Below are 23,199 nucleotides of genomic sequence, written 5' to 3'. Positions count from 1 at the left end.
CTACAGAAGAATACTGAAGATAAGGTGGGTAGGTCACGTAACTAATGAGGAGGTAGTGAATAGGATTGGGGAGAAGAGAAGTTTGTGGCACAACTTGACTAGAAGAAGGGATCGGTTGGTAGGACATGTTTTGAGGCATCAAGGGATCACAAATTTAGCATTGGAGGGCAGCGTGGAGGGTAAAAATCGTAGAGGGAGACCAAGAGATGAATACACTAAGCAGATTCAGAAGGATGTAGGTTGCAGTAAGTACTGGGAGATGAAGAAGCTTGCACAGGATAGAGTAGCATGGAGAGCTGCATCAAACCAGTCTCAGGACTGAAGACCACAACAACAACAACATAAAATCTTTACACGACATATTCATATTGACTCCTTAGATGCATGATTATCAAGTCCTTGTCATTAATGAAAGTCCTTATCTCATGTAGCTTGGCCACAGGTCTGGACCGATTAATATGGAAAGTCCTCCCAGTACATTGTTACCCATATTACAATCTTCATTGCTTATGGGATGAATTTTGGAAACGTAGTATAGCTGAAGTTACCTTTCTAAATTCTTCTTTGTTTCCTGCGTAACGTAAGTTTAATTCACAATATCAAAATACTACAACCATAGCTATTGATAGAAATTAGAGTGTTACATCATTACACATTAAGCTAAACAGCTGATCTGAGACCCATGATTTGTGGGGTATCTTTGGTATTCATACCTTCTGACCTCCCACTATTGATAAGATTTATAATAATTAACCCTCCTGAGCTCAGAATGATGAACCGTTGTCAAAGTTCCAAACTGACAATTTTCCAACCAATTACATAAAATACACTCAGATAATCAGAAATAATAGTACTGGAAATTAGGTGAATAACCAACCAGATGAAATATTCGTACATTACATTAGTATGTTTGCTCATAACTCAGGTGAACATATCACAATATTGGTACATCAGCTGATAGTGGAAATATGGGGAAAGGAAGAGATGACAGACCAGTGAAACATGGCCATTATATGCCCGATTCATAAGAACAGGGACAAAGCAAACTGTGAAAATTATCGCGTTATTGCTTTAGTCAGCGTAGTGTACAAAATATCAGCCAAAGTCAATGCTATGACACTTGCACCAATTACAGAAGAAATATTCAGAGACTGCCAGTGCGGTTTTCGACGGGGCAGATCAGCAACTGACCAGATCATCATTATCAAGTAAATAATGGAAAAGTGTTATGAATATAGACTTTTTTGTAGACTTTTTGTAGACTTCAAACAGGCCTATAATACTGTTAAAAGGATAAAGCTATATGACACTTTAATGGAGACTGAATTGCCAAGTAAACTTATCAGACTGGTACAAATGACCCTCATCAGCACAAAATGCCATGTAAAAGTAAAAGGAAAATTTCCAGATAATTTGAGGTCAACCAAGGGTTAAGACAGTGAGATGTATTTTCCACGCTACTCTTCAACATAGTGTTGGAGAGAGTGATGTGAAGGGTGGAGATTGACAACCGAGGTGGCACTCTGTTTAACCGTATGCACCAAAATCTAGCTTAAGCTGGTGATGTGTGTGTGTGTGCTGTCTAGAAGTTTGAAAGAAATGGAAGAAGGATTTGGCAGACTGGAAAAGGAGGCAGAGTTGTTGGGACTTAGAGCAAAGAACACAAAAACACGGTATCTCTTAGCCTCCAGGAAAAATGCTGTTGTTAAAGAGAAATATGTTAAGTTGAACAGAGGCAATTATGAGAGATGTGAGAAGTTCCAACACCTGGGAGTGCTTGTTACGGAGGATAGCAGAATAAGAGAAGAAATAAAATCTAGGATTGCTGCAGGAAATAGAGCTTACTGTGTCCTGATTATGATCCTTCAGTCACGTAGCCTCAGCAGACAATCGAAGGTGAGTGTCTATCGAACAGTCATAAGACCGGTGGTAATGTATGGCTCAGAAACATGGACAATGACTGTAACAGAAGAAGTGCTCTTGAGAAGATGGGAGCGGGGCATTGGAGCATAAAGAGAAACAAGGAATTGGAAGAACTGTATAGGAATCCTGACATGGTGACTGAAATTACGTGTAACAGATTGAGACGTCTGAGCAATGTAGAGCGAATGTCGGGAGGATCGAGCTGTCAAAAAGTTGTACACAGGAAATCCAGGTGGCAAAAGGAGCAAAGGGAGACCCCGGAAACGATGGATGGAGGATGCGGAAAATGATTTGAGAAAGATTGGAGTCAGGAGATGGAGGAAACGAGCAGCTGTGATCACCAGAGAGGCCAAGGCCCTACATGGGCTGTAGCGCCAAGAAGTAAGGAAGTAAGTACAAGCCACGCCACTTTCCTCAATTTCAAACAAAGTATGGGAAACTCAGAAAGAGCTCTTAAAGCAGTAAAATATGATTATACACTAACACGTTAAGGCGTACTGTGAGAACAATGTTTCCTGTTGTTACAGTTTCCTCAAGGACGTGCGTTAGACGTTGCAGCATACGACGTACAATTTTGTTATGACCTTTCAGGAAGTCAGTTAATCGGAGTTGGAATTACTCTGTTTCAGTTTGACTGATCGGCTACAAACGATTGTCCTAGATTGTAACATTTTAAATGAAAATCGAATAAACGGGGTAGACGCACGAAAAGCAGAAATCTAGTTGCAGTACATTTGAGTTATCTATATTTTCACATAATTTCTTTTGTTCTGGAGCACAGCTAAATTGATTACAGTCTCACTCTACATATAACATAAGAATTAAAAGGAAAACAAAATGTGCGCATTATATAAATGAAAATCTTAGGATCGCTATTCTGATTGTTCACGGTACGTATGTACTTCTCAGTGGTGTTGCAAACAGTTGCTGCTCCTACTGTGTGGAGGTATTCCCAGCCAAACCTTTCCTTGCTATCACAATTACCTGGTCCTCCTGTCTCATGTTACTAGTTAATGCCTTAATGTTACTTGACCTAAACATGGACATGGTTTCACAATACGTTTTACGTGGAATTCTGATGCCAACTTCTCCAGCAGCATAATACTTTTTATTTATGGGTCCACGGTTACTGTACTCCTCTTAATGTTTGTTACTTTCCTGAGTAGGATGTCCTTTTATTCTCAAACAAACCCTTTGCTTCAGTTTTTTAGCAGTTAACTAATTTCGCTCTCCGAGGCGTTACCAAGCAGAATCACATTTTAAAGCATGTTATACTCCTTACCTCAATATGAAAGAAGAAACAAATAATAGCATTCCACATGTCTTGATAGGTCTCTAGTTTCGTTAACGTATTTCAATCTTTCGTTCATGCTGGCAACAGTGACAAAACCCGCAAGAGGGATGCGACTTTTCTCAATTCACATGTTCGGTAGCTGTGCCCGACCTACCGTGGCTGCATGATACCTGTATTAGGGGTGCGATCATATGCTGCTTTTCACCCAGTCTGATGCGCAGAACATAACATGCTGTAAGCAAAACAATTTTTAGCGGTTGAACAGTCAGCCGCGTAACACTCGTCTCACAAGATTTCCTCCAAGCGTGACCCATGTTTGACGTCACACGTCATATCGAAGACGGAAAGAGCTGTCTATTGACATTCTTGATCGTGTGTTTCACGACACGTGAGGCTAACATACGTTGAAAACAATAACATTCGCCTCAGGGAGATCTGGAAGCTACACTTTTCGTTTACTGAATGGTAAGTTAACCCCAAAGTTATGTTGTTTATGAATGTGTAAACTTCTACATTCATGTGGACTGCATAAGGGAGAAATTAAAGTGTTTTCAAAAATTTATTCGGATACCTACTGAAAAAGTTGTACTATTTTTTTCCTAATACGTCTTCTATCAACACGCAGTATGAAAGCTACTTGTCGATTTACAAGCAAAACAAAGCCCAAGCCAGGCAGCAATGAAGCCACTTACCGTACGTATACAATCAACATTGTTCATTAAGGTTTGTCAACAACGTAAATTTATCTTTAAGAACTCTGAAAACTAGTTTCAGGGCTTAGTTTGTAATTAAAAAGGATGGACAGCCATTCTAGCAGACGAATTAGAGCGGCAGCACATCTAATTTATGTTGTGTGAACAAATACTGTTCCAAAACGCTTCAATGTTGGTACAATTTGCTGTAGTAAGATAACGAAAAACCTGATTTTGACTTTTAAAGATGTATTTCAATTAAAGAGATTCTTGTCTGGCAAAGAAGTGACCTAAAGGAACTAGCTTGTAAATTTTCTTTTAAAGTTTATAAATGGCTGAAGCTTTTCATTCTTTTGCAAATGCGTCAGTCTTTACTATGCCTCTTAATTTGAGTGGTAGTTTGTTTTACCAGACTACCAACGTATTTTCAATATTTACTCCCATTTGCTTGTTTTACGAATAATTTGTAATTTATTTACAGTGACAGCTCCTTTCTGAGAGAGCACTCTTATATGTAAGTAATATCGAATATTACAAGACATACTTATATTAAAATAATAAAGAAGTTACAGCAACTTTTAGAAACGGAAAAAATTGTAGTTATTAATATGTGAGCCACACGATTTTACAATCTGAACCACTACGCCACAATGGGATTATACACTCATCCTCATAAATTAAGGATCATTGTAGAATGTGGTGCCACAGAACGTAGCACTACACAAAACTAGCGCTAATAGCATATGCACATAGCGAACACACATGACGCAGATCTGTAAGTCCACGGTATTGGTGATAATTTGAGAAAACCGTCCCGAAAAGCATGTGCTACAAAACGCCACTGTTTCCTGCGCATGTACCCCGACATAATAATATGGGATATGATCACCATGCACACGTACACAGGCCGCACAACGGGTTGGCATACTCTGGATCAGGTGATCGAGCAGCTGTGCCTGTCGGAGCTCCTGAAGTGTCGTAGGGGTTTGAAGACGTGCAGCGATACGTCGACCGAGAGCATTCCAGACGTGCTCGATGAGGTTTAGGTCTGGAGAACAGGCAGGCCACTCCATTCGCCTGATATCTTCTGTTTCAAGGTATTCCTCCACGATGGCAGCTATTGGGGGGGGGGGGGGTTATCTTCCATCAGGTGGAAGGTAGGACCCACTACACCCCTGAAAAGGCGGACATACTGGTGCAAAATGACGTCCCGATACACCGATACACCTGACCTGTTACAGCTCCTCTGTCAAAGACAGGCGGGGGTGTACGTGCACCAATCATAATCCCACCCCACACCTTCAAACCACGTCCTCCATACAGGTACCTATCAAGGACATTAAGGGGTTGGCATCTGGTTCCTGGTTCACGCCAGATGAAAACCCGGCGAGAATCACTATTCAGAGTATACCTGGACTCGTCCGTGAACATAACCTGCCACCACAGTTCCAATGGCCATGTACTGAGTTCTTGACACCAGGCTTTACGGGCTCTTCAGTGACCAGAGGCAGTGGAATGCGTCTTGCAGGTCTCCGGGCGAATAAACTATGTCTGTTCAGTCGTCTGTAGACTGTGTGTCTGGAGACAACTGTTCTAGAGGCTGCGGTAAGGTCCCGAGCAAGCTACCTGCAGTACTCCGTGGCCGTCTACGGGCACTGATGGCGAGATATCGGTCGTCTTGTGATGTAGACTGTGGACGTCCCGTACTGTAGCGCCTGTGCACGTTTCCTGTCTGCTGGAATCCTTGCCATAGTCTTGAGATCACACGTTGTGGCACATGGAGGGCTCGTGCTACGACCTGGAGTGTTTGACCAGCCTCCAGTCACCCTAGTATTCTACCCCTCATAACGTCATCAATATGTGTTCTGTGGGCCATTTTCAACTCCCAGTTACCTTTATCACGTCTGAAAACGTCTGCACACTTACTCGCTGCACCGTACTCTAACATGCACCAAACACCTTTGCGTATGTGGACTGATGCCAGCGCCACCGTGCGACGACTGCAGGTCAGATGCACCTCATGGTCATACCCCGAGGTGATTTAAGCCCGTAAACCACCCACCAGAGCGTTGTTTCATCATGTATCAGCTTTAACCTTAATTTATGTGCATGAGTGTAGAAGTTCTACCTCTGTGTTATAACTTAGGCCTCATAAAATCTTTAACTGCTGATAAGTCATTATGTGACATTTAATTACAATAATATTTATAAATCGTTACAAGAACGTCGTGTTTTTATAACTCTTCCATATTTTGTGTGGCGTCAAAGCGATGTCAGGTGTGCAGGGAGTCTTGTTAAATGAGTGTTACCACAGTCAGTCATCCGCAGAAGCTGTACTATATTGCTGTTACAGAGTTCCTTGATGTTTATTGCCTCCACTGTCTGATTCACATGTGTTAGTAAAATAATACACAATACTATTCTAAACTCGTTTCCATCGATAATCTTGTACTGAAGTAGATGTAATAGCATGTATGCCTTGTATTAATTACGATATAGTAAAAACAGTCATTTAATGCAGTTATCATCCTTAAATGTTTTACGGTTAAGCCTTGACGTATAATTTATGAACAATATAGCACATGCAGTAACGTGCAAAGTTACTTAAAGAGCCATCAGCTATATTGAGAAAGTGATATTGTAGTATGTCGTGCATCGTAATCCTATCTGGTGAGTTTCTTCCATAATGAAATTTGATTATCTGATTGTTGAGGGTCACTAGTTAGACCTGAACATTGTATATGGGTGAGATTTCTTTTGTCATAGAAATTCTGACTAAAAATACGACTAACTGTAGATAAGACAGACGGTGTGGACTGCTGTATACATATTTCGTTCGCATGATGTTCAAAGCACGCATACTATAGGATGTAGTTTCATAACGCCCACAGGGAAGAAACTAGCTACTTTCAAAATAGTGAAATAAAGTATTAATTCAAAAGAAAAGAGTAGCCTACGCAGGAAAACGATTTCTTGTAAGAAATTTTCTCCATCAGTTGGCCTAAATGCCACCATGACAGCTCCACAGCAGCAACACTTTTACTTTCACGTGAAATTGTACTTCAAAACTGCACGAAATACTCTTCTTATCAGCCTGACCCCTTCTCTAAAGCCGCGCAGTCTAAGGCGCCTTGTCACGGTCCGAGCGGCTCTCTCCGTCGGGGGTTCGAGTCCTCCCTCGGGCATGAGTGTGTGTGTTGTCCTTAGCGTTAAGTTTACTACTTTACTTTAGGTGACATATCATATTTACTATTCGATTCGTCTCTAAATGGTCTCAGAAAACAGTTCCTCCTTTTTTTAATACGTTTTAGTTTTCCCGAAGTCAAATTTTTTTTTATTGAATGTGAATGAAACATTCTTTAAGTTTTAGGTTACGTGACAAGGAATCGTCCAGGATTTACGAATTTAGCTACCGTCAATATTCGAATGTTAGAATAGTTTCACAACAGACACTTAATCCTAACAATTTTATCAAAAAGCATCATCGTTATATTATGCGATCTATTTAAACGAAGTATTGTATGTAGGGGAAGATATACCCTACCCCTTAACGCCTCGGTAGCAGTAGTGCAAAGTGTCTCCTCTCCTTGCAACAGACACCGGAATGTGACATGCATTCGTTCTTCATCAGGCAGCAGCGTTTTGATGTTGAGTCCGCTGAAAATATCCGGATACTTATCCTGCAAAATAGAATTTACCATCAGGGATGTGAAACCCCATCTGATCAAAGTAAAGAAATCTTTTTGTTGTCTTCCAAGAAATTTTGCTAGTAACACTGTCGCCCACTCTTCCAACCCACGTTCTGGTTTCAGAATCATTTGGCCACTTTTCTTACATATCTCATTTGCGATAAGAGTGCATCTGCTACTTAACCATTACTATTAATGCTGCACGCTTCGAGGTACGCATTTCAGGTGCAAAATTCAGTAACATTCTCCTAGCGACCCCTCAGATTCTATTTTCTGAAAAACGTTTAGTTCAGGAACCTGGCCTTCTTTCTTCATGGCTAGAACAACTAAGATTTATGACAGATACTTTCAGTGGTGATAAATTTCTTTCAGTTAGGATGACATGTCGCACTAACTTTTTCTCTGTACATCTGATCGTCTCTCGAGACACTACATCGACTTTACTGCATATCAAATTCGTACCAGTTTAGCTTCAGGGAAGGTGACATCTCCAGGGGGCCAGTTTTGACGCTGCGCTTCATAATCGAAGCGAGTTTTAAGAAAAACCAAGCCACGTTTATACGATTTATCGATCTAGAAAAAGAGGTCAGTGAAGAAAAGTAGTGCGGAATGCGGGAAATTCTCTGGAAAATCGGTGTACGCTGTAGGGAAAGATCGGAAATACATGATGTGAGTGATAAGCATCAAAGTTAGGGACTACGCAGTAGACGAAGTCAAGGAATTCCGCTAGCTTGGAATTGAAATAACGCATTATGGACCGAAAAAGGAGGACTCAAAAAGTAAGCGTTCTGGCCGAGATAAGTCTGATACACTAAACATTGGACTTAATGTGAGGAAGAAAATTCTGACAATGTCCGTTTATAGCATAGCATAATGTGGCAATGAATCGTGGATTGTGGGCGAACTGGAGAACGTAAAACATCTGTGTAGTACGGCATGCAACTGAGAAGCAGTAAGTGAACATTTCCAAAGGGCTTCACGCATAAACCTCACCCGTTACAACAGATGCTACGGTAGTGGCACATAGAGCAGTGTTGACCAGTAGTGCTCATCTGTCGCTGCTAATTAGCGAGAGAGCGTAATCTCGTTGACTTAGCACCTGTATGAAATATAATTACGAGGTATTAAACAATATACTCTAGAGCCACATATATGGGCCAAGAGACCAGTCGCGTTACGAATTTCTCTTAGACGTGTTGTATCTATTTAACTTGAATGTGAAACTAAAACAATTGCCGGATTGTTGCCGAGATGGAAATAGTCAAAGATGACACGAAGGTTTTAGAATTAAAATACTAAAATTAACGCTGTAGATAGTCAGCCTCGGATAAGGTTTTATGTAGGACATATTACGTGTCACTTGTGATGAAACTGTGTCACAGCTCGATGTCATGTGCCACTAACAGTCGGAATATGAAATAGAGAATTGGGACTTCGTAATAATGCCTCGTCACAAGTGGTTTTGCATATGTAGGTGAAGTGACTTAAAGACATAAGCGAAGTATTGAGAGCAAGTTTCTCAGTTCGGGAGGACGGTATAGAGTTAACTGTCTCCAGTAAATACTGAAGATATCAGTTTTTATTACTGAATATAACTGCACCACAACGCACTAGCCATTCTCTTAACAGCACGCAAAGAACCTTGTTTTTAGTCAATAAGCGCTACATCAGCAAGGACATGGAGTACTTATTAATATATATGTTGCCTTGACAGTAACGTATTTTAATTAAAATAACTCCATCTTCTGTCTGGAGTATGGGACTACGGCTGGTCAGTATCCAATAAAACAATACCAATCGCAATTCTTTGGGTTTTATTTATAGGCTACCAGTTTCGACAATGCATTACGTCATCTTCAGGCCTGCTTCGTGTTGCAAAATACAGCAGCACTTTTTATTGGTCTCGTAACGATTATTATGGGCACGCGTGCATCTTGGACAACTGTGAGCAAATGTCAAAGCATCCACTCAAACTGAGTTTCTGACAGTTGTCCAAGCAGTACGCGTGCCCGTAACAATCGTTACGAGACTAGTTGAAAGTGGTGCCGTATTTTGTATCATGAAAGTTACTCGATTGAAGCAGGCCTGAAGTTGAAGTAATGCATCATCGAAACTGGTAGCCTAAAAATACGACCTAAAGAACGGCGATTGGCATAGTTTTATTGGATACCGTTTATCCAGACAGTGACGTGTCCACTAGAGCAATTCGACGGTGGTTTCAGTGAAAGCCGTGGGTTACTGCTATGGAAAACTGATGACCGATCGCTGAGGTAGCTCTCAAGCTAACATTGACGCTCCTTACAAACGTTGCTGATACAATACCCCGGACCCCCATCGACAAGCAGACAGGTATAATCGGGGAAGGCGCTCCTTTGAGGGAAAAATCGGTGGTCTCGTCTTATTAAAGCTTTTTCCGCACGTAATGACCAGGATATTCAGAGCAAGAGGAGGCTGCGTTATCTAGGCCCCTGTATGATCATACTTAGACCGGTTAATCTGGAGGAAATATTTTGTTCGTACCATTAATGCTTTAGCTGTTTATTATTCTTTGTAGTTTTGATCCTATATGGTGCTAAATATGTACCTTCTGCAGCGAATTATGGGACTGTAGCAATGAAGATTTTCCGAATCGTATACATACACATTCTCGTCTAAAGGATCTAGGCGTCCCTATTTAATGAGGAATTGGCTACCAGATGTCACGAGTGGCGATCCCGCCTGTATAAAAGGAGGCAAAGGGTACTGTGTCGCCACCAGAGAAGCAGCAACAACAGAATGAGTTGGTCGGGAGAGGTCAGTGACTATGAGCGCCAGTTAGTCATGGGATGTCACCTGAGTAACATGTCCATCAGGAGCACTTCAAACTTTCTAAGGTGCCCAATGATTAGTGATGTGACTGAATTGAGACAAGGTACTCATCGTGCACTGACCGACAGGGATCGTAGAACATTGCAGAGAGTGGTTGTAAAACGACGCACGACTTGTCGGAAGAAGTCGTCTTGAATTCCAAGGTGCTACTATTAGACCAACCATCGCAAAGACTGTGTGGGGAATTTATCTATACAACAAAAATCCGCTACAGTTGCCAGTAATTTCTTAATTTAAGCCACGACCTGTTTAGAAACACAAAGCTTCCTTTTCAGGAGCTTCGAAATAATTATGGGAACATGAATATTTGGCGGTCACGCCAGTCATGGGGCATAACACCCGCATCGAGAAAACGGATGGGAGCGTACGAAGAGCAACCTCAGTGGTCGCCTGGACAGCACGACACCCAAGTGAATACTGTATATAGGAACTTAACAGGAATGGTTTACAATGATCCTGCATCTCCTAGTAAGCCACACATTTCTGGAGTCATTTCTAAGCAATGCATGAAGCAGCACAAAGAGCGGCGTCAGTGCACAGTGAAGACAGGAATCGAATGATTTTGAGTGATTCATCACAATATACCCTGTGCAATACGATAGAAGGGTTTGGACCTGGCGAATAACTGAACAAAATTCTACCTGCCACCCTGAGTAATGCCAGCAGTGAACTGCAGAGGATGCGGTTTTATCGTATGAGGGTGTTTTCCGTGTAAGGGTGTGATTCCCTTATTACGCTTAAAAAAACGACAACTGAGGAAGGACATGAACACATTTGTGCATTGTATTGTGTACAGCAGAGGAAGAGTGCGAAGAAGATGACTGTATGAGGATGACAATGCACGCAGTCATAAGCCAGCAGCTGTGACGTGAATGTTGTGGACAACAACATTCCTGAAATGGACTGGCCTGGACAGATTCCAGAATCCAGCGGAAACCTTTTGGATGAGTTAGAACAACAACTCCAGACACCAGCGCCCAACAACTCTGTCATATCTGGTTTCAGTCCTTGAGGAAGAATGGGCTGCCATTCCTCCACAGACATTCAGATATTTCACTCAAAGTGTCCTCGGCTGTCATAAAGGCGAAAAGTGGACACAACCCATTTTAATGTGCGCTACTAGATGTCTGGGTACTATTGACCAGATAGTGTATACACGATCTGAAGTACGCTAGTACTGTACGTACCTTAGTGATATGAAATGGGAACTGCTAAATACGATTCGTAAAAGCAATTTGTGAGAAATGAGCTATGTTCATTTAAATAAATCACCACAATGACGGAGTTTTCGCTCTCTGATACGTAAAAAATCACCATAAATGAAATAACTAGTAATAGGTCATTTGGCCCGCCCGGTTAGAAGTGCTAACGCACTGCTTTTCGGGCGGAAAGGCGTGCCTGTCCCCGGCGCGAATACACCCGGCGCGAATACACCCGGCGTGTCAGTGTGGAAGTCCGGTGTGCCGGCCACCCTTTGGATGCTTTTTAAGGCGGTTTTCCATCTGCCTTGGCGAATGCGGGCTGGTTCCCCTTATTCCATCTCAGTTACACTGTGTCGGCGATTGCTGCGCAAGCACTTCCCCCACGTATGTGTACACCATAATTACTCTACCACGCAAACGTTGGCGTCACACTCGTCTGGTATGAGACGTTCCGCGCGGGGGGGGGGGGGGGGGGGGTCCACTGGGGGCCGAACCGCACAATCACCCTGGTGGGTTCGGTGTGGGGCGGCGGTGTGGGACGAAGCCTCTCTGTCGTTTCTATGTCCCAGTTGCATACAATTTACCACATTTACCACATTCCTGTTGGTACTTATATACGCCTCAATTAGGACTAACAAAAGATATTTGAGTCCAGATGTAATACTTATAAAATGATATTCGTCATGTATGGACGGGCTTTTGTCATAAACGATTTTATACGACATTATTTTAAACAACATTTTGTAACAAAGCTATGAAGTTGAATGAGGATAAATGGATAATCATTAATATATTAATATATATTACTTAACATATGTTAATTTTTAATATAATTAAGTAAACTATAGTAATTAACATACTAATAACGTAGTTTTTAAATTCTTAACAGAATAGCCACAAATAATTCATCAAAACAGTGCATTTACCGCTCTTTATTAAATTATCATATGTCAAAAACGTATTATGCAGGGTGGTCCATTGATCGTGACCGGGCCAAATATCTCACGAAATAAGAGTCAAACGAAAAAACTATAAATAACGTAACTTGTGTAGCTGTAAGAGGGAAACCACATGGCGCTATGGTTAGCCCGATATATGGCGCTTCCATAGGTCAAACGGATATCAACTGCGTTTGTTTTAAAATAGGAACACCAATTTTTTATTACATATTCTTGTAGTAGGCACAGAAATATGAGTGTTTTAGTTGGACCACTTTTTTCGCTTTGTGATAGATGGCGCTGTAATAGTCACAAACGTGTAAGTACGTATCACTATCAATGGACGACCTTGTATAAATGGAGCCGAATCGTCATGTTTAGGACATAAATTTTAATGTTACTGAATAAAAATACGTTTAAATTCTTACTAGGCAAACTGAAGATGGGTTCTCGATAAAAGCGAGTCACATGAGAATTAACCTCCGCTAATGCAGCATATAAGGAAAAACATATTTGTAACAATGAAAATGTGTGGTAACAGAATGTGCTCTCCAATAAAATTATTAAGCCACTAATAAACTATTGCGAAGTTTCTAAAGCAGCTCACATTTACCTGTGCTTTCGCAACCACGATAAGTGGCAGGAGCAGCATCGCAACTGTGAAGACCACTTGAGCCATTGTAGCAATAGTCTATATATTAAGCAGTCTATTACTGCGTTTGTAGCAATGCTGGAGGCCCTTTGCTGAGGTCTGCTTCTGTTTCGTCGCTTTCCTGGAGGTCGCAGACTTATATTAGTCACGTCCCTCACTCGCGGGTCATCCGATAACCGCAGTACCAGCACTGGTTTCCTGCTCAGTATCAATAACTGCACTCGGTCGTTTGCGTAATCGCAGATGGCACGATTCAAGGCACGTGACAGCACACACTCTGCGTCTACTTAACGGCGATAACTCATTAATATTGTAAACATTGAGGTCATTATCTACAAAGACTCTTGTTTGTATGATTGCTGAACGTGGCTGAAGGACAGAGAAACCACGTGTGGGTGGATATCGCAGACTTCCCACCCTGTCCAGCACGATATGCGGTGAACTGTGACAGGTGCGCTGGCAGATTACAACACTGGCGCAGGCACAAGTGTTTCGCAGCACGCCGTCCAGCTCACATCTCTGAACACACAAGGTCTACGTGTTCCTATGTGGAGACAACAGCGTCGTCATCTACGATGTTAGTCGACGTGGGACTTCCATGCGGCTACCTACGCTTTCCCAGTGTATCTCCTGATAATATTGTCCTCGGGTCTGCAGCTGGATCATGAAGTCCTTTTGACACAATACAGCGTGTCCGTAAAGTCCCTTTACAACTTCAAAATTTTATAAAAAAGGCTGTTGTTGAAATATTTTAACAAAATTTATTTTAATCGTAATCACGGTTTTCTAAGGTTTATATATATACTAACATTTTGTGTTTCAGATACTCTGCTGATGGAAGGAACTGAACATCTATAAAATGGCAACTCCTCAAGTGAAAGCACGCTGTGTGCCTTGGTTTATTGAGACAAAGTCGGATGTTCAGACTCAACGAAACTGCAGAACGAAGTATGGAAGAGGTTAGCCATCACGCCCATCAATCCATGCGTGGCACAAAAAATATATGGAGTCAGGGACAGTGTTGGATAAAGGGAGGAGCGGGCGACCAAGAAGATCCGAGGAAAACATCGATCGCGTTTTAAACGTCTTCATTCGTTCACCTACGAAGTCCATCCGCACTGCTGCCAGACAGTTGCAACTACCGCGTACAACTGTGTATAAGGTCCTCCACAAGAACTCACGGTTGTACGCTTACAAAGTGCAACTGTTACAGACACTTGAGACAAATGACAAGCCAAAACGGACAGAGTTGGCACTCAACGTGCTGGAACGCCTATCGGAGGATGAAGCATCCCTCAAGCGAGTTTGTGCCAGTGACGAGGCAACTTTTCATGTTTCTGGGACAATAACAGGCACAATGAGAGAATCTGTGGATCTCAACACGCCCCCCCCCCCCAACCATGTGACAAGGGAGCTTCTCCGGGATAGTCCAAAAGAGAATGTGTGGTGTGGAATCATGTGCAACCGAAAATTTGGTCCATTTTAGTTCAACGAGTCATCAGCTACTGCAGATGTTTAACTTAACCATCTGACCGAATATGTACAGTCGTGCTCAAAAGTATCCGAACGACCTGAATTGCATATCACCTGATTCGCACGCAACCCGCATAACGCAGCAGTCTAGCAGGTCCTCTAATCGCTCCTTGGTACAGTCGTTTGACTATTGAAAATGGCTCCAACAAGTCACCACTAGAAAACTCGGCTCTGTATCGCAATAACTCAAGATGTCAAGTAATACCACGATACTACAAATATCAGGGAACACCTTATCACAGATAAGACTGTCCTTAAGGCTTGTAAGCTCACATTTATTGCAATAAAAGACATACCTGAAATGTTACGACTCTCATTATTACGTCAGATAGGTAATGCACGTAGTAAGTTCGTCGTATTCATGATTTCCTGTTCAAAGTAACATACCGTACTTGTTATTTAACACAAAATGACATTAAAAATTAAGTTATTCACGAGCAGCTAGTTGAGAATATGTATGAACTTCAAATGACACGACGAACCGTCTCGTTCTGCATTTGGATTCAAACCCAGGTCATGCAGACTAAGATTTCGTGACTGACGGAAACTAACAGTCATTCCTGACTAGGCATACAGAGAGTGATATTCCTGGATTTTAGACAGTATCAGTTAGCAAATATCGACTTTAAATTACATAACGTAAACATTTTTAACGAACGTGAATTCCTACCCAGCATCTATTGTCCCTGATAACGAACTACGAGAGATGTTAAATATTGCCTGCTCACAAGTAACTTACTTGAAATGCCGTGATGTAAAGCTTTGTGTTGGACAGGGATTCGAACCCAGAACCTAATCGGATTGTTATCGAAGCACAATCAACTGTGACATATCGGATTTTCTCGGCAATAGCTAGATGTTTTAACTGAAATGACGAGACGAAACATTAATCTTTTTCCTTCCCAGGATTCCAACCCGGAACCTATCGCTGTTATTTATTAGAGAGAACGAACGTTAAATATGGGTTTGTTACATCAGCAGCGACATGTGAGCATGTTTGAACTAGAAATAATATGACGAAAAGTTCAATGCTGACTGGGAATCGAACCCCACACATAAAGTTGTTGACTACACACAAAGAGACGTCAGCTACAGAATTTTTCTCCACCAGCAGCTCGGAATAACATCCTTCAACTTAGAGTGATCTCTCAAATAGTTCTGTGTCTCACTGGGAGTCAAAAACGTCAGATATCGTTAAAGGTTGACAACGAATGAAAATGCATTAGAAATCAAAATTATTATCCATCAGCAGATAGGTGTTCTCATGCTAGAGCTTGATAATACGTAATGAAAACTTTAGTGCCGGGCCAGCATTCGAACCCATTCAGGCGCAATTGTTGAGGAATCTGCAGTTTTGAACAAACAATAAATTGTAGTCGAGCTGTATTGTCACGAAGGGATCAAATTCCGCGTTAAGGGCGGTCTGAGTTGCATTCCAAGTTCAGAACCAGTTTTATCGACATACAGAAGCTCAATTAAAGATGGAATAAGGGTCCTGTGACCCTACATAGCGTTTGTTTCGTCACTATAAATAAATAACTAGTATAAGAAAGGTTACTGGTGCCAGAGTTCCCACATTTCGCCACTCCTGACTTTATTGTGGTTCAACGTAACGTCTACATGGTAGAGAAGGAATATCATGTTTAATGTGAATTTCAGACCACAATGCCATTATACCTTCTTCACTAGGCGTAGCCAGAGGAGAATAGAATCTGTCTCTTCCTATTAAAAATCATGGGCAGAAGTTGGAATCGAACCGAGACCATCATCACAGGAACCTATCATGAAACCAACAGACCACCAAATCATCTACTGTATGATTCATTTTTCTTTCATAACACCGTTGCGGCACATTCGATGAGAATTCTGACACACAGGCACCCTGTAGTGGTTAGCAGCATGTTCAGTACATTCATTTACTTGGTTGACCAAATCGCCATGAACTAGCTGCCTCGGCTATCCGGTGCATACATTCGACTCTATTTTGTAATCACCGAAATAAAATCATATAACTGCCACCTACACAGAACTGCCAACAGTGTAGGATGCAGAAATTTAAAGAGCAAGTGTCCCTTTCCGTTTGAACTACTCTATTGCGCCATCTGTTTGTTGAAAACGTCGTGCAGTGCAAAAGAAAAGGTGTAACTGTCTGTCTTTCAGAAGTCTACATCCGGCCATATGCATTATCTCACAGCACTGTGGAATGTGAAAGTCTTGGAGGAACAGTTGTTGACTTCTGGAGGTGCTGTCGGTAGGTGACAGCTAGTAGCGTCACGGTAAGTGTCACGCACCGTTGATAACATGTTGCGAGTTCCATTTCATTCGCTGCTACATTTTTTACAACGCAATTCTGCTGTCTGCTGAAGTTACCAATTTAATGGAACTTTGAACATAATTACCTTCACTTCTCAACACAAAATAGCCACATGTGGAAAAAGGGCTAACTACTGCGACATTTTGTTCTTTTCATGTTTAATAGACGGCCAGGCAGCAGATGCATCTCGAAGCTTTTGTATTATGTATGAGGAGAGTGCATCGTGCCAAAACAGTCAGAAAAGTATTTTCTACATTAGCTGTCGTCTGGTAGTGGCATTTTATTCTTCTTCAAACCTTGTTTGACAGCTTTAACTCAGAAAAAGTTTTCTACATGCATGTAATCAATAAACTACATGTGCAATGTCAGACTGTTATAGATCACATCAGAGAATTCGCATATATCGTTGATGATTAATTTCTATGTCATGTTTAGTATTGTTTTAACAACACTAAAAGAAACCTTACGAAAAGTGCGCACAGTATTAAAAGAAATGAAATAAAACTACCCACGATGACCCTATGACGAAAGCCTGCTTTGATAAAACTGAGTATCTGTACACAGGGCCTGGGCGGTGCAATATCATACTGACAACAGTAATGTGCTTATACTGACCACCTCACTGTTTGTTTTACCTGATTTTGTAATAATTTAAATAAATCAACATGACCTTCCGGTGGGAGACATTGCGTCCCCCTTCGCCTCGTGTGAAATTTGTCAGTAAGATTTCTTTAAATAGTGGCGTAGCTCAAAAATGGTTCAAATGGCTCTGAGCACTATGGGACTCAACTGCTGAGGTCATTAGTCCCCTAGAACTTAGAACTAGTTAAACCTAACTAACCTAAGGACATCAAAAACATCCATGCCCGAGGCAGGATTCGAACCTGCGACCGTAGCGGTCTTGCGGTTCCAGACTGCAGCGCCTTTAACCGCACGGCCACTTCGGCCGGCTAGTGGCGTAGCTGAAAGAATTTAGTTTCTTCTTAAATCGACTTATGCAGCAACGTTCACAGATATCTCAAATAGGAAAAGCTCTTTATCCAGGTACGAACGTTGTAAAACAAACTTCCCACAGATTGTGTCGGGTTGATCTTTTCGTCTGATAGCACTGCGTAAGTATTTTGTCTAAGAGGTATCATAAGTAGTGTTCCTGTAGCTGTTCCTGTAGCTACGATATTATAAGTACGCCTCAGTTTGTGGATGAACCCAGACTTAGGTTGATCATCATTTTGAATATTTAGCAGTGCTGTACCCACTGGTGTTAAACTCGTTAAACTCTGTGAACGTTGCTGCATAAGACGATTTAAGAAGAAACTAAATTCCTTCAGCTACGCCACTGTTTAAAGAAATCGTCTTATCGGCACGAGATCGTGGTTTGTGAATCGTTTACCGGCCGTACTCCTTCGCATTTCGCTGGTTGGAAGGCAAAAAGCTTACTGACAAATTTCACACGAGGAAAAGGGGGACGCAATGTCTCCCACCGGAAGGTCATGTTGTTTTATTTAAATTATTACAAAATCAGGTAAAACAAACAGTGAGGTGGTCAGTATAAGCACATTACTGTTGTCAGTATGATGTTGCACCGCCCAGGGCCTGTAATGATAAAGGGCCCGTTTAGGTCAGTCATATTGTATACAGAAGTGGAAGAGAGAGCACCACTGCATTCTACAATCTGTATGCATTGCATACACGCACAAATTACTGTTACAGTGTACTAATGGAGCCCAATGAGTGAATTGCATATTTTCCGATGAGAAAGAGCACTGGGAAACAGTCTTCGCTACATTAGGTTACTTAAACTGGTGTCACTCTCAGCTAGAATTAATGGTCAGCGACTAAGTGTAAGGACAATGAGTCGGATGCGGGTTTTGCAACTGTGAAGCACTTTCCTACATTATAGAAGGGAATATTAAATTTTAACTAATATTCCGAAAATTATTAACTTGGATAGCTTAGAATGAAAATCTTTCTGTTTATTGCAAAGGAATACAATTGATTTTCTAAAACATCCTCTGTCATAATCTCTTGAAACAGGTCACGTCGACCAAATCATGTGGAAGAACTGACAGCGACGTATTTCGGAAGGGAGTAAGATCCCTTGGCTTTTGGTTTGTCAGTATTCGACAGCCATTTCTAGCCACAAGTAAATGAAGAAAGGTAGCTCGTTTCTGTTATCAAGTAAAGTCTTCATCAATTACTTTAGTTTTAATGTAATCTACGAGCAATTGCTCATGTTTGATATTAAGATGAAAAGGATTCCGTAGACAGGGAAAGAACCTGTTCTTGGGCAACTACTTCCATACTGACCAAAAGGCATTAAATGATCTTCAAGCACATGTATTCCAGCAGCAGTATGAAGAAAATGATAGTAATAAGTACGGTAATAATTGAATAATCCGGTAACTTCACACTTCGCAGTGGATTTTCTCGAACTAAGATATTTCCTGAATTAGTGAAAATTTCAAAATGGCTTCACATCGAGGCTATGATGCCTAGAAGAGTCTTTACATAGTGCTGACGTGAGAACAGCATAATCTCCGCGTCAGAAGCTTCCTTCTACTTAACCATTTCATAGGCTCGCATTTTTTCCACCGTGACTAATTTTGTAAGCTAAGCACATCATCCGTTACAGCACACTCCTGGGGCTGGGAAATGTGGTCTGGTGGAACGAACTATCACAAGTGCAATGCGTGGGTACAAGCATTTACTTTTAAGAGGCACAAACATATTACTTTACCTCTGGTAACCTCAAGAGAAAGACGTTATAATCGAGAATCCGCATTAAACATCACGTTCCTTCATTCCCAACTGGACAGAGCCGGTTTGCTTTGGGAAATGACGTAGGCGGAGGTCACTGTAAACAGAAATACTGTCGCCAGTTAACTTACTTACATTACAAAATTTTATTTTATTTGATAAACCGATAGCCATTTAAAGGAACAGCGCTCTTATTTTACTTGTACTTGATTGAACTAGAGACGTTGAAAAATTTGGTGCTGGACTGTGATTCGAATTCGTATCTCCTCTTTCGAGGATCTGAATCTCTCGGAACAGGATAGTTCAATCATTTCATTCCTTTTTCCAAGACTGAAATCTTCTCTAGGTCACCTCCAAAGGTAAGTATGTGGGTCCGATTCCTGATTCAGTACAAAAATATTCATAATTTCATTTCAAGCCCTATCACATGCACACCGACCTGCTAGTGAAAATTAACGTGTATTTTTAACGTCTGTTCATGTGTTGCCAACAATTTCTCGTCAAACAAGCACACATCTTACTGTTGGTGAGTAAGCAATTGATACTTAAGCAATATTCGTGGACGATAAAGAAGAACGATAGGAGTGCGGTTCGATTGTCGCTCAGGCACAAAAATTTGTATACTTATTTTAGATTCAAATACCTAGCAGCTGGTAAGAAAAACCGATACGTATCTTTTGATTTTACTTAGTTAACAATCGGATGACGTGTTGGCTCCGTGTCTCCGTCACAGAACTTCACATCATGCACTTCATCTTTAAATGCGTACTCATTTTGTTACTTCTGAATGGAGGTATATCAGACATCTTTCGTGGTTAGTTAACAGGGATGAAAGGGTCTTGATACGAGTCCCGGTTTATTAGAAAAACTGTGGTCTTTTACTTTCAAGTTTAGATTTGGTTACTGATATTGGCGAAAATTTCGGTAATTCATGACTCTTCACGGCTAGTCAGCAATATGATTCATTATATTATGTTGGATTTATACTTGTTCCATATATCATAAATACGACACTTCGTAATGATATGGAATGTGTTATTTTAATGAATGATTTCTTTACATACCGGTATTCAATTTCGTTACAACAATTTTTGACCCTCTCTCTCATTCTACTTTATCTTTATTTCTCTCTCTCTCTCTCTCTCTCTCTCTCTCTCTCTCTCTCTCACACACACACACACACACACACACACACACATTATTTTTTTAGTTTTTTTTGTCTGGTGTGCTCGACTATCAGCGAGGCACGAAAACGTCCGTGAATGAGTTTTTGAGGTTTGAGTACAGTCACGAAAGAAATATAAAAACAACTATGAGAGTTACTGATTTATAATGCTTAGTTTGCAGTCAGTTCTGAGTATTATTAGTAACTACGCTTCAGTCCCTAATCCTGGTTTCAGAAATGCGAATCAGACGCATTACGTATTCCAGGCCGTCGCAGCCGTGTCTTTGAAAGGCCAGCTATGGTCACTTCCCAGCCCGCTGTAGGATCACATCGCTTCGTCTTCTTCCTGCTAGCACTGTAACTGAAATTTGGCAACAAGGCAAGGTATATTTGGCAACTCAGTGATCGACGAGTTACTTCCTGGTGTGCACGGAATTAAGCCTCAAAGTTCACTTGATTTTTCCTGTCATTTCCATTGAATAATCTGTGTTAATATCGCTTCAGGTGTAGCAAAACATTGTAAATTTACCGTTTTCAGCCCAGGAAAGTTGTTGCATGTGTAAATCGCAACTAAACTCGTCCTTTAAATAGCGGTTTACGAGTTCTAGACTCTATAGTACTTATATGAGAAATGCGCAACACATACCTCTTCGCTTGCTCTGTGGTGACATGCTGACCTGTGAAAAAGCGTCTGTTATGGTTCGCGGTTCCACTCTCATTTAATGCAACGTTTTTATCCATTCTGTGAAAGAGCTACGAGCAGTCAGATCAAACATCGATAAGGAAATCGCAAGAAAATACTTTCAGCTCATGATGCAATGGTGGAAAACTTACAATGCTGCACAACAGGTAACGCTTCGTTCCGCTGCTGACAAGCAAATTTTGGGTCTCGAGGAATACATAATTTTATTTATGAAATGCCACATTTGCATACCTGTTGAGTATGACACAGCATACCAATTAAACACAGACCCAATCGAAATCGAAGTGAGTAGTATTTTACTAATTCGTGCCGATACACAGACACTCAGTTTTATCAAAACAGACTTTCGTCATAAGGTTATTGTGGGTAGTTTTATTTCATTTCTTTTAATGCAGTGCACACTTTTCGTACAGTTTCTTTTAGTGTTGTTAAAACAATACTAAACATAACATAGAAATTAAACATCAACGATATATGCGAATTCTCTGATGTGATCTATAACAGTCTGACATTGCACATGTAGTTTATTGATTACATGCATGTAGAAAACTTGTTCTGAGTTAAAGCTGTCAAACAAGGTTTGAAGAAGAATAAAATGCCACTACCAGACGACAGCTAATGTAGAAAATACTTTTCTGACTGTTTTGGCACGATGCACTCTCCCCATACATAATACAAAAGCTTCGAGATGCATCTGCTGCCTGGCCGTCTATTAAACATGAAAAGAACAAAATGTCGCAGTAGTTAGCCCTTTTTCCACATGTGGCTATTTTGTGTTGAGAAGTGAAGGTAATTATGTTCAAAGTTCCATTAAATTGGTAACTTCAGCAGACAGCAGAATTGCGTTGTAAAAAATGTAGCAGCGAATGAAATGGAACTCGCAACATGTTATCAACGGTGCGTGACACTTACCGTGACGCTACTAGCTGTCACCTACCGACAGCACCTCCAGAAGTCAACAACTGTTCCTCCAAGACTTCCACATTTCACAGTGCTGTGAGATAATGCATATGGCCGGATGTAGACTTCTGAAAGACAGACAGTTACACCTTTTCTTTTGCACTGCACGACGTTTTCAACAAACAGATGGCGCAATAGAGTAGTTCAAATGGAAAGGGACACTTGCTCTTTAAATTTCTGCATCCTACACTGTTGGCAGTTCTGTGTAGGTGGCAGTTATATGTTTTTATTTCGGTGATTACAAAATAGAGTCGAATGTATGCACTGGGTAGCCGAGGCAGCTAGTTCATGGCGATTTGGTCAACCTAGTAAATGAATGTACTGAACATGCTGCTAACCACTACAGGGTGCCTGTGTGTCAGAATTCTCATCGAATGTGCCGCAACGGTGTTATGAAAGAAAAATGAATCATACAGTAGATGATTTGGTGGTCTGTTGGTTTCATGATAGGTTCCTGTGATGCTGGTCTCGGTTCGATTCCAACTTCTGCCCACGATTTTTAATAGGAA

The 23,199-nt window shown here is 41.2% G+C and overlaps 1 protein-coding gene across 1 annotated transcript in view; it reads right to left on the bottom strand.

Moving 5' to 3' along the window:
• Positions 1-13,364, bottom strand: part of LOC126263162 (ejaculatory bulb-specific protein 3-like) — a 42,994-nt gene extending 29,630 nt beyond the window's left edge. Inside the window, exons 1-2 of the mRNA XM_049960201.1 lie at positions 13,220-13,364; positions 7,454-7,589 (exon numbers count right to left, since the gene is read on the bottom strand). Of these exons, the coding sequence (XP_049816158.1) occupies positions 7,454-7,589; positions 13,220-13,285 (202 nt within the window). The 5' untranslated portion in view covers positions 13,286-13,364. The remainder of the gene's footprint in view (positions 1-7,453; positions 7,590-13,219) is intronic.
• Positions 13,365-23,199: the final 9,835 nt, after the last annotated feature.

The sequence above is a fragment of the Schistocerca nitens genome, chromosome 6 (genome assembly GCF_023898315.1).
Source record: "Schistocerca nitens isolate TAMUIC-IGC-003100 chromosome 6, iqSchNite1.1, whole genome shotgun sequence".
In the NCBI taxonomy this organism is placed as follows: Eukaryota; Metazoa; Arthropoda; class Insecta; order Orthoptera; family Acrididae; genus Schistocerca; species Schistocerca nitens.
This window is presented reverse-complemented; position numbering and strand designations above follow the sequence as displayed.